Below are 13,344 nucleotides of genomic sequence, written 5' to 3' on the forward strand. Positions count from 1 at the left end.
CACAAGAAATTGCAATGATTCTAGTGCAAAATATCCTCTGATGAATTCTTGAATTAAAGTCTCATAATTTTGTCCATTCAAATCCCGAAAATTCTTAATTCACTAGCACTTTTTAAAAAGATGTTTATCGTAGATGTGATGCATGTAATTGCATCTGCTTATATGTTGAAAATTTTATTGTCTAAACAGTAAGTCAGACGCCAAAATCGACACTTTATAAGAACAGCCCCCTTCCTTATTTCTCCCCCCGGGCCTCTCAAAATATAAGAGAAGCATAGTATAATTAAATTAGATCTTATATACAGAAAGCCATGAAGTACGCAAGAATAAAATCCTCTATTTTAATTTTCAATCTCTCTTTATTTATGATGTTATCAGAAGGTGATTAAGCTATCTGTATATATATATATAGTGGTACACTGGGAGATGTGGTAATTTTACGACCTCTAAGTTGCTTACTCTTCTTTTTGTAGCCAAGGTTGGAGGCTCTTGCATTGATGTCATTAATCCTGTCCACTTACTCCCAAAGGTAAACTTGATGAATTTTACTTTTGTACTAAAATTGTCTATTTTCACCTAAATGATCTTATTTAAGAAAGCACCCATTTTCAACATAAATCGAAACCCTTTTATTTTGATTTCTCTGGTCAAGCCTCTAGCCCCTTTTAACGTCTAAACATGATAGTAGCTTCAAAATGCTTTCAGAGATCCAGCTCTTGCTTTTAAGAATGCAGGAAATCAACTTCTGAAATGCGTTCGATGTCAGTTTGATTAATCCCGTAAAGTTTTCTTGAGTTTAAAAGTCCATAATTTTTATGGTTTTTTTATATACTTACGTTGAATGTTAGTGGAGCAATGCATGCAAGAATGTTCCCGAATCACGACTAATGTAATTCTCGTTTTTATTTTCTTTTCAAAGATATACCAGTACACTAGAACCAGAGTTAGTTTGACGAGTTAATGAACCAAAATCTTGCACGTTTAAGGTGTTTAGCTGTCACCTTTTCTACATTTAAATTAGGCCAAAAACTCGAACCCCACCAAATATCAAGTGATATATATAGTTCTTGAGAAAACATGTTTGTTGCAGGTTGGAATCCAAGAAAATTCAAGAAAACTTATGGGATTTCAGAATGTGTTCGATTATGACTACGCGGGCGCTAATCCGAAGCATAAATCGAGAGGAAAGAGAGGTGGTGGCGGCAGCAAAAACCCTTGACTATATATATATCTCTATTAACTTAGCCTTGCGGTTAATTTCTGGTTTAAAGGATTGCCGATGCTAGACATTATAGCACTAAGTATGGCTTCCAATCTTGCAATGCATTTATGTTATTATATTATGTATGATAATAAGAAAATAAAACCATGCAGCTTCAAAAATTCCTTCATGTGTTATCCTTCTGGTATCAGGACAAGCATGCAAGAATCGGTTGGTATGTCCAAGAATTTAATCGATCGATGAGTACTTTTGTACCACGGTTTAACCTGAAATTTAAGAGAAACTTACTTTTTTTTTAATCTTATATCTTGCATAATTTACATTTTAGTCATGTTTTTTTTTTTCCTAATTTGTATTTTTTTTCCTAATTTTAGTCATTCTGATGATGTGCATATACAACTATCACCTGCTCGATTTCACTTGCATTAATTCAAATATAAAGTAATAATACCTATAAAACAAAATCTTTAATGTCTTCACATTAATTTACACTAAATATGAGAATAGTTAATTCACTAATCTAAGTTGTCATGTTATTTTGGTAATCCTCTAAGTTATCAATTTTTTGTCCTCAATCTTGTCAAAGTTGAGTTTCAATCCATAAATTTGGTTTTTGATGTTTTTTAATCTTATTTCAACGAAGTTCTGACATTACGCTGGACAAATAATTAATTTTCAATGTCAAGTCAGCATTTTACAATGTTATGTCAGCGATCCGATGAAATAAGAATAAAAAAATAATATTATAAAACTAAAACACAACTTTGACAAACTAAAAGACCGAACATAAAAAATGTCAACTTGGGAGGACTAAAATGATTGTTTTCTCTACTAAAAATTGATTCAAAATACAAATCCACAGATGCCTTGTATTCATAAATAGATTCAATTATCTCCCAAAATTCCAACCCAAAACCCAAAAAAAAAAAGGTAGAACCAAGCATGCCTGATTTTGTAGGTACGTGGAAGAGATTCCCAAATTTATCCATACAGTCCCACATTCCATTCCACAAGTGACTCGTCCTAAAGGCCATGTAATGATCCAATTAATAGTCAACTGGCGGAGCACTTGGTTGATGGTATTTGACAAGGAAAGTGAATCAATTGTTTAAAACAAAATGGCGAAGTCAATGATACCACTTTTGACACAGTGCTGCGAAAACTGAGAATCCAATGCATTCAAGAGTCTGTTTCCACATATATTTCGCGCTTCTAGTCAGCGAAAAAATTGATGCTATCATGGAACTGAATACAAAGTTTCGGCCACTAGCTTGTCACGTATAACGAATAGTTCCAATCACTATCGGAACCTATTCAAAATCGGATAAAGAATCAGAAATCATTACATAAATTTTCTTTACTGCTGATATTTCACCGGTTCAGAAAAATCTATGCTGGACGAGTGCAACTGTCCAAGTATCTATTATCCTTTGGATAGCAAAATATTTAAGTGCATCCTATCCAGCCTCCAAAGTCCTAAGACTTTCATTCGTGTGGGTGATATGGACAAAAAAGAGCACAGAGTTACTATAATAGCAATGTCCAATTTTTCTTTTGAACCGCCACGGTACATAGTTAGGGAACAAAGTGAATACCATTGGAATGAAGCTATAGCATCCAAAATCAGTTCTCAACCAAGAGCAAATGCCACAAAAATAACAAAGGAGAAAATTTGCTTCTTTCCGAACCAATACAAAACGGAGGATACAAAAAGGTTTCAAAAAGATATAGCAACCGCAATTACTATCCCAAAACTCGAAACAGCCCAAGTAAAAAGACGCTAAGGACCAGTACAACAGGGAAAACTAGGTCCTCTTCTTCGAAATTGACAATACTTTGCATAATCCACATTTATGTAGCAGTTCCCAGCGAATTGAAATTGAGATTAGCTTTCAGATATACCCAATATTACCAACAATATTACAAATACCACCCTTTCGATAAATCAGACAATAAAAATATACCTATAGTTCTTGTCTCAGGTACCCAGGACCTGGCTTGAAAGGATCAGGTTCTATGTACGCCTCCGGCCTATAAAATCCAGCATCATTCATCCGATTGCTAATGACGTGTAGGATTGCTTTCTTTGCACCATATTCATCGCGGTTGTTCTCAACATACTGCTTCGCCTCTGCAGCTATCTCATTCACGAATTCAAACCTATTGTCTTCCGATAATAAGAGTCTCTCAATGTCCATCGTCAACATCTTCCCAGTGTCTCTTATCTTCCTCACCTGCTCCTCAAGAAAAGGAACTCTTTCCATCTTCGAATCCAACATATAATCTTTCTTTGCCTGTGCCAAAAATCAAGGTGGTCTACTTGGCATGCCCCTTTCAAAAATCAGAATTTAAACTCGACTATGGAAGAATAAAGATGAAGCACTTTATTTCGAAGGATAAATATAATGGCATTATCTGAATTTCTATGGTCACGTCAACCAACATACAATCGTTCTTATTATCACATTCAAATATTAAAATTGCTTCCATTTTTTTATGAAAAGCACTTAAAAACCCGAACTCAATAAAGGGATCAATGGAATATGTAACCCCTAACTCATTACTCAAATCAAATCCGGTTGTTCCTACATTCTTTCACTACAAAATATATCATTTCAACAACACAATCGTAGCAAACTTAGCTCAAATATTTTACTGACTGAATAAAGAACAAAAATTAGGGTCCAAGCATACCAATTTTCTCCGCCTCCAGATTTTCCTGTTGCTGCGGCCTGAATTTTGAGAAATCGAACCATCCTGTCAAATAAACACGTAGCACCAGTGAATAACATATGCGTAAAGAAAATTAATTCCACACGAAAAAGTAAATTTTGAATAAATGAAAAATGCGAACATCTCCATACCCGTGACCATATAACACAGCTCAATCGCCATTTATTCTCTGATTTCACTTCAACTTTCTACAAATAAACATAAAAATTATCATAAAAAGCACTTTCATTAAGAAAACGACCGAGAAAGCTTCAGCAAATTAATTACGGGAAAACAATGGAAATATGATAAGCCATTGCAGGTTGATGATAACGCAGCCATTGGAGCAAGCTTATCCTATCTTTTCTTACTTTTATTTCCTGCATTTGGGCCTTCGAAGAAATGGGCCAGAAACGAGTGGCAGATGTAGCCCATTTATAGTCCAACAAGTTCATATACTTGGGCTTAGTAAGGGACTTAGGCCCGTTTATTATTATCCATACATTTTTTTTTTTTTTTGGAAATACCTTTTATCTTCACTACTTTAAGGATAGTGTTTTTTTCCTCTATGAGAAAATTTTATCTTTTTCTCTATATATTTATTATCTCTTTATAATTTTGATCATCTGTTTTATCAAATTTCAATCTTAACATATGATCTTCGTTTCTTTTTGGTAATTTTGGTCTTTTTTCCTCTAACGTGACATTGATGTGGTGTTTACTAGAGTAATCAAAACAATCCAGTGGGGTGGGTAAACCCGCAACTCACCATTTGGGCGGGCTAAAAATTGTTAACCCAACTCGTCTATTTGGCTGGGTGGGCCTAACCAATTTTTAGTTATATTAGACATGATGGCGTGAATTGAGAGATTGTCTGAAACGTCTACTACTTAAAATAATACTAGAATTTTTTTATTTAAAAAACTCATTTTTGAAAATATACATCTTTAAGCATTCATGCGATAAAAACTGAAAATTTCATATTTTAAAAATAAAATATTCAACTATCAGTGAAAACACTATAGTTAAAAATATGACGAACATCAAACCCTAGACTGTCGAGCAAAATAATTCAAAAGTGAAGCACGCAAAAATCTTAACAACCATCAACATACAAAACGAAAGAGTAAAAAAAAAATCCAAATCATTCATATCTCATAAACATGATGTGCAGAAGAAATAAGGTCATCGGGTTCGCGTGCGCACATCCAACTCTGCCTACTCAGTCTTCGGCACCTCCAACCTCCTGATCAATATGTTCACCTGCATCATTCACACCTAGTGGGTCTAAAAACTCAACACACATATAACGTTATAACAAGTACATATACATAACATGCAACAGTGAAAAGTACTGTAATCAACATACATTTCATGATCTTAAAAGCGTAAACGTAAACATAAAACATATGTGTCAAAGTATGTCTCAACATATCACCATATACGTGTTCATCTCTTTTATTTGAATTCCGTACATTAATTGTGACTTTCGTATCAGCTATAGTCGATAGATCCATCTATGTATAACCGTGGTACCCCTGCAGCGGGGACATCAGCGGCAATATTACCCATCCACTGATACTTGGCCTTACAGCTCATAGTATACATACACATATTAGTCACAACCAACTCCCTTCCTTCAAACATGTAATCATTTTAATCATTTATAAAAATCATGCATATACGTAATTTTTCTTAAATCCAAGCATGCAACATATTTTTCATAATTTCATAAAAAGTCATATTCATGAAAACATATACATTTAAAACATGTCAAAACGTGTTTTGGGCGCTGTCAGGACTAAAAACTCGACACGGGTGCAAAATGACCATTTTACCACTGGAAACCCTAATTGACCATTTTGCCCCTGGAAACCCTAATTGACCATTTTACCCCTTGACCTCGAAATTTCGACCCGAAGCCTACCAAACTCCTTAAAACACCTCAAAAAATAATATAAACATTTCTTAGACTTAAACTCGAGCTCATTTCAAAACTTATACGATTCGTTTAAAAATTTGGACCGGGGTCCCGGTTTTAACCCGAAACTTAACCAAAATTTTTCCAACTCGAACCATAACTCGAACATACATGACCAGCCTCTAAACGACTCGTTCCAGACCACTTATGACCCACGAATCACGCCTGGAAGTTGCTGGAAAGTTCCAGTGCGTTACACCCACAAACCCTAATGCCTTAACATTGCAAACCTTCGACTCTAGACCCTATCAGCTCGAACCAACCTTGGACCAACCCTTCCTAGCCCACCTTAGGACCCTCCTAGACTGACCTAACCCAAGCTCACAACCCCATGCACGCCGCAAGACACACACACCTAAGAGTCACCAAAAGAACCCCACCCTCGGCCAAACTTGAAACAACTCGCTTGATCGGATTCGTGGTCAAGTCCAACAGCGTTCGAGACACCTTAGACCATGAATCAGACCCACCAGGGTCTGGTCCAAGGATAGGAAATGCCCTTGCACCGCCGACTCACTCAAATCCTCCGATCTAGCCACCCCCGACTCACGCAAAAAAGAAAAACCCTACGGCCTTCGCTAGTGCTCGACCTCCAATCGACTCCAGCCCCTTGACACCATACCACACGCCAAGAACAACCCTTAAACCAACAGCCTTGGCAGCCCCTTGCTTTGTATGTTACTTCTATTTTAAATTCAGTCACATCAAACCTTGTTGCTTCAAGCTGATAGAGGACTACATGAGTTAGGAGACCAATTGGATATTGCATAACGTGTCATACAACATCAACTGTAACATCGCCAACAAGATAACTTCATTAAAGAAGATTTGGGTACCTAAGGTTGAAATTTGTTGCATTGTTATCTATAACTATTTAAAAACCAACATTGCAGGTCTCTGGTATTTCGATAGTGGGATCTCACGCCACATGACAAATTCGAAGAAACACCTTACCGATTACACTGAACTAAAAAATGGCCGAGTAACCAATGGAGGTGGTGCAAAAAGAAAGATTGTTAGAAAAAGGACAGTGAACGTGGATGAACTTCCTAATATTTATAATGTGCTTCATATCAAGGGACTCAATTTCAACTCAATAATCATTATTCAACTATCTGATGATGACTTACATGAAATGTTAGACAAAAATATTTAAGAAGTTTTGATAAAGCTAATGCATGTGTTATGTCAGGTACGAGATCTGCCGACAACTGCTATCAACTAAGAGAGAAACATGCCTGCAGACATACAAAAGTAATTGAACTCGATTTGTGGCATCAAAAATTGATACATGCCAACTTAAAGACATTGAAGAATCTGGAAAAATATAATACTATGCGAGGTATGCCTATCCCGACCTCAGAAATACCGCAAGTATGTGGGGCATGTCAAAAAGGCAAGTAAACTTGGGTGCCACATCAAGTGTTGCAACACTTTGGCAAAACACGCTACCTTGAATTGTTACATATTGATCTTATGGGTCCAACGGAAGTTGAAAGCTTGAGAAGTAAAAATATATATTCATTTGTTTGTGTTGATCACTTCTCACGGTTCACATGAGTAAGTTTTCTTCAAGAAAAATCGTATAATTTTGATCCATTTAAGAAATTACTTGGAAGAATCAGCAATATGAACAATTTAAGGGTTGGAAAAATTAAAACTGATCACGGTAAGAAGTTTGAGAACTCACTTTTCTTCTCTGTGTAATAAAAAATGTATAACTAAGAATTTTATGTCCCAAAAACCCCTCAACAAAACGATATTGATGAATGAAATGACAGAACTTTGCAAGAGATGGCTAGAGTTAAGTTTGAAAAATATTTCAAAAAAACTTTTTGTGCTAAGGCCTTAAACACAAAATGTCACATTTCCAATCGGATATACTTAAGAACTGGTTCAAATATGACGTTCTATGAGATTATCATGGGAAAGATTCCAAACCTATGATATTTTCATGTTTTTGGATGTGTATGGTGTGTGTTAAATGATCGAGATCATCTAGCCAAGTTTGATTTTAAGAGTGACAAATGTTTGTTTATTGTATATTCAACTAAAAGTCGCACCTATTGAATGTTTAGTCTAAGGACTAGGACAATTATGGAGTCTGTTAATGTTGTGTTTGATGACCTTGCTGATCTGGAAGAAAAGAAGATTGGGGATGATGTAAATGATCTATTGCTTCAGTTCCAATAACATATACAAATGTTGTATCTGATATTGTCACGCCTAAGAAAACACTGCCACATAGATAGACAGAATCTGAAGATGATCAACGAAGTAATGAAATTCCGAATGAAGATGATGGTATGAACAAGAATGGGAAGGGCATTACCAGAAAAATCTCCCCTCATACCAGATCATAGAAGATATGCGCGGAGACATAGAAAGTACTCGATGTAAGGAGAAAGTGGATTACCAGAAAATGATTTGGTTAGCATGCATGACTTCCATATACTTCCACGCAAGACATTAATGTTTTGTTTCCAACATTGGACCAAAAAATATTAATGAAGCCTTAAAGGATGAATTCCGAATTAATTCTCTTCTTCATAATGAACTAGAGCAACTTTTCCTGATGTGTGAGATTTAGTTCCAAGACCTAAACGTGATAATGTTATTGGAACCAAATAGATTTTTAAGAACAAAACTGACGAGTAGAAGAATATTGTTAAAAACAAAACTCGGTTTGTTACTCGAGGGTATACACAAGTTGAGGGGTTGATTTTTATTAAACATTCGCTCATGTAATCCGCATTGAGTCAGTCCGACTGCTTCTTGACATTGGATGTCACATGGGGATTAAGCTTTATCAAATGGATGTGAAAATTCCATTTTTTAAGTCATTTTAAATGAGGAAGCATATACGAACCAACCGAAGGGATTTGAAGATCCACATCACTCAGACTATGTCTACAAGATAAAGAAAGCACTGAACAGAGTGAAGTAGGCCCCACGTGTGTGGTATGATAAGTTGACTGAATATCTACTCAAGATAGGCTTCAAACGAGTTGAGGTTGATAAAACCCTTTTCATTCGAAGGTTAAATGATTATATACTCATATGTCAAATCTAGGTAGATATTATCATTTTTTGTGACTCTTCACATAAACATGTTGATAACTTTGTTGAATGTATGTCTTTCACGTTTGAAATGAGTATGCTAGGGGAATTAAGTTTCTTTCTTGGACTAAAAATCAAACAATTGCATGATAGAATTTTTCTGTATCAAAACAATTATGCAAAATGACTAGTAAAGAAATTTTGTAATGGACATATTAAGAACATGAAAACTCTCATGGGTCTAGTGAAAAATTGTGTAAGAACGATGTTTTTGAAGGTGCTGACAACATCATGTATTGTAGCATCATTGGCAGTATTATCTATTTAACTGCCATCCACCCTGACATAATGTTTAGCGTGTGTAATGTGCTAGATATCAACCAAATATTAAGATCAATCACTTAAAGGCTATGAAACGAATCTTGAAGTACATAGCAGGAACTTTAATTATAGGATTATGGTACACCGAGGAAACAATTACCAACTCTGTAGGGTTTAGTGATGCTGATTGAGCCGAAGATATGGATGATATGAAAATAACCACCGGAGGACATCAGAAGTGAGATGGATGCGGGAACTAGTGTTCCAACCAATGTCTCAAAACCATCTGACAATCTTAATTCTCACGAAGATACTCATCCTCTTCAGATGGTCGCGATCAATGACAAAGAATCTATTCGCATAGAATTTATTTCCCTATGAAAATCGGGCAATGATATTGATGTAAAAAAATCTGCCCGATTTTGAATTATTCAAGTGCGTATTTCATGTTCCTCCTCAACCCATGAGATCAAAATGACAAACTGGATATGATCCAAACCTTGTATCCTCTAAGAATTTCAAGCTTAAAGGAGAATCATCACGCACTCCCTCTCTCCAAGACCAGGACTTCACTTCTGGTGATGATTCAGATGAAAATGATTTTTAGTTGGTGGAGCAACCAAAGAGCACTATAGATCTGAAGATCAAAGAGTTACTGAGAAATATAAAAGCTCCAGCTCTGACGAAGAAATTGCGGCCACTAATGACACGAGTAATACTAGTGAAGAAGAAGTCTCCCTTGCCCAGTTTCTCCATAACTTGAAGGAGGAGAAAGATTTGAAGAAATCCAATATCGATAATGACGAGCCTGATGCAAAAATGTAGAAAGAATTTGATGACAACAGCCCTATACAATATTATACTTCCACCTTCGAATATGATTTTGAGAAGTCTACCAAAGAAGGCACTGTTGCTAAAGACAACATTGATTTAGAGGACGATGTTGATCTTACCAATGACAACATTGATATTTAAGATTATGTTCTGAGTAAGACGTTATCCAAGAAATTCTACTATGAACACTATGTTACTCACTGACACCTTTATGACAATTGTGTGGTGACTGAAGAAAAGAACATGGATGTTGAGGCCTACGGGAATCAAAACTTGGTCAAGTTTCTTAAAACTCGAGGTCTTTTTTTTGCTTTCACTGTATTGGATCCATTCTACTGAATGCTCATTTTTTACTTCTTCATGAACCTAAAAGCTCGTGTTGGTGATGAGAGGTAAGCAAAATGTGGCCGAGTGTTTGTGCGTGAACGTCTATATACATTTACACTTGTGATTAATGAATTGTATTAGGAAGGGCCGCTCCCGGACATTCATGAGATCACAACTATTCTCACTGGAGGCTTGATTCGACGCTTTCCAGACCACCCAAGATGATTGTCAGTAGGAAAATTGACCTCCCTCTAGTCCGTGTTACATAAAACCCCCATTCTCATTTGGACCCCTTCAACGAACACCACGGTGGTCACAAGACCACAGACACATGTTTTCTTCTCTATCGATATTGGAAGTAACTTTAAATTTGGAAAACTGGTATTCAAGATGAAAGGGGATCGGTTACGGTGACCGAAAATGCAACGGAAGTTAAAAATTTTGATTTTTCATGGAATATTTCGGCCACCTCATAATATTGTGTAGCAAATAAAATAAAACACCAAAGACATACATAGGGTGTTTTAGAATTTACCTATCAATCTCAAGAGATTGATGAATGGCACCAACCAAGTTGTAAACAACTTGGCTCTTCAAGGATGACAAGTCTACAAGCTCTCCTTCCTTCAAAAATTAGACACACCACTTGCTAGGTAAATCCCCTCATAATTTACACTAGAAAATTAAGAGAATTTTTCAAGGAGAAGAATATTTCTTCCTAAACACTTGAAGAAGAAAAGAAGAGAAAAACTTGGAGAGTAAAAAAAACTCAAGTTTCGGCCAAGGTAGGTGTTGAATGAGGGAGGATGAGTTGTCTTGGTAGTGCAAAAAATTGATCCAAAAAGGTTGCATGCCATGCATTATTTTAGTCAAAAGTATTCCCCAACTCTTCACCTCCCAAGCATGCAATGTGACTTGGGCTTGTAACTATTACAAGGCCCATGGACTATTTAAATTGTCTCAAACATATTTGAGCCCAATTAGACTTTACTTGATTTTACTCAAGCCAACTAGTTAAATAATTATTTCCAATTGGGCTCTACAAGGCCCAATGTTATTTAATTAATTCAACACTTGAATTAATTTAATTATTTGGACTCTACTAGGCCCACTAGTGTTTAATTAATTCAACACTTGAATTAATTTAATTTAGTCCATAATAATGTTTATGAAAATCACAATTTTCAAATACATTATTTACTTGGCCTATTTTTAATTTAGGAACACATTCATAAATTAAAAATTACATTTCTCTCATAAAAATCATACTTCTATTTTTCTCAACGCTTATAAACTCATTTATAAGCCGTTCAACACATTGAACTATTTTTACTTCTCAACGGGATCTAGAAAGCTAGTACTTGTGTGGCCCTCAATGGTTCATTGATACAACTAGTCGTGGGTTCACATCTCCATTTGATTCGGACTAAACATGTCCTTATATGAGCATAACCCAATTGCTCCATTCTTACTTATCAACTCCTTGATAACAAGAACGTCAGAACTCAAGTCTGATAGTACCCAACCAATCATGTTAAACGCCTAGCAGCATCGCTTACATGATTCCCTAGGTATCAAATGATAGTGCCTGCAAGAACCATTCAATTATGGTTAGCGTACAGTACGGTCCCTTCAACTCATATATCCCGACCGATTCGACAACCATTGGTTTATCGAGAGTTGTCAATGAATCGATACTATGTGTCATTTCGTAGTTGCATCGATGGTGTAATCTATGAAACCCCTTTCATAATTACCACCATACTCTGATCAGAGATTTCAACCTACATACACATGAGAACACATAGGATATCCATACCCGAAGGTAAGCGGTGAATCCTCGACTACAATGCATCGACTCCTATATGTTTCAACAGAACACCCAACCTTGCCACCTGATGACCCCATGAGAGTCGGTAAACAAGTCAAAGTGTAATTCTAGCACATAGAGTCTCAATGTTGTCCCGGGTCATAAGGACTAATGATGTACAACCATAAACTAGGACTTTTCCACTCGATAAGTGAGAACCACTTGGAAAGTCCTTTTATGGAGGGTTGTTCAGTGCACTCTACAAGGAGCACCTATCTGCATGCTCGGACATCACAATGTTCCCTACCAATGAAACATGGTACTCACATCGCAGATACTAGTCTCGAACTCGAGCGGCCTATATCCTTCTTATTGGCGGCTGAATCGACTAGGAACCGTTTAGAATATACAGTATTACAAATATGAGGTTCATGATACTCATCATATGAGCATCTCATATTCTTTCTACTATTTGTATATTCAAGGGCTTTATCTATGCAACTAGCATGTGTATACTGATAAAGAAGTGCCAAAATGATAAATTCAAAAATTATTAAAATAAAGACTGTTTATACATAGAGTTTTATCATGAACCCTCGGCCAACACTTGGCTCGACGGACACCTACTCTAACACAAGACCGTGTTGTTGTTTGCAGACGGTGGATTGAAGTCCAACAAATTTCCCTTCCGCTATCTGATATATGGTCACTTAGAGTTTGAGGGCTTTATTTGCCACATCGATGAGAAGCTCTCGTGTGCCAATGAACTTTTGAAGATTGCACCTGCCTAATTTAAAGGAAATAGAAAAGTGGATCTCCCATGGCATGAATTTATTGTTACCCCTGATGATGGCAACACGTCCTTGATGCCTGCTGCAGCCCCCTCAGACTACATTAAGTTGTCTCCATCTTCTCTGCATGCACAAATCGATTGCCCATGTTAAGGAACTCATCACTGACCATGAGGCTCAGGCTGCTGAATACCGCCTCCTCCTTGATGTGGTTGTCCATTCTGGAAAAAAAAAAGGAAATGGTAATGAAGGTGCAAAAATATCTGGAGATAATGATGATGAAGCA

At 36.3% G+C, this 13,344-nt stretch overlaps 1 protein-coding gene and 1 long non-coding RNA gene across 2 annotated transcripts; one reads left to right on the plus strand and one right to left on the minus strand.

The window, feature by feature from the left end:
- Nucleotides 1–238: 238 nt before the first annotated feature.
- LOC142533952 (uncharacterized) lies at nucleotides 239–1,494 on the plus strand. Its single transcript, XR_012816850.1, has 3 exons — nucleotides 239–381; nucleotides 474–529; nucleotides 1,091–1,494. It is a non-coding gene; the product is annotated as an uncharacterized LOC142533952 (long non-coding RNA).
- A 1,384-nt stretch (nucleotides 1,495–2,878) lies between these two features.
- LOC142533508 (protein PLASTID TRANSCRIPTIONALLY ACTIVE 7) lies at nucleotides 2,879–4,318 on the minus strand. Its single transcript, XM_075640315.1, has 4 exons — nucleotides 4,223–4,318; nucleotides 4,087–4,143; nucleotides 3,917–3,979; nucleotides 2,879–3,516 (listed from the first exon to the last, which is right to left on the minus strand). The coding sequence occupies exons 1-4, from the start codon at nucleotides 4,274–4,276 to the stop codon at nucleotides 3,187–3,189; spliced, it is 504 nt and encodes a 167-aa protein (XP_075496430.1). The 5' UTR covers nucleotides 4,277–4,318; the 3' UTR covers nucleotides 2,879–3,186.
- Nucleotides 4,319–13,344: the final 9,026 nt, after the last annotated feature.

Source organism: Primulina tabacum, chromosome 18 (genome assembly GCF_025594145.1).
Source record: "Primulina tabacum isolate GXHZ01 chromosome 18, ASM2559414v2, whole genome shotgun sequence".
NCBI classification, from domain to species: domain Eukaryota; kingdom Viridiplantae; phylum Streptophyta; class Magnoliopsida; order Lamiales; family Gesneriaceae; genus Primulina; species Primulina tabacum.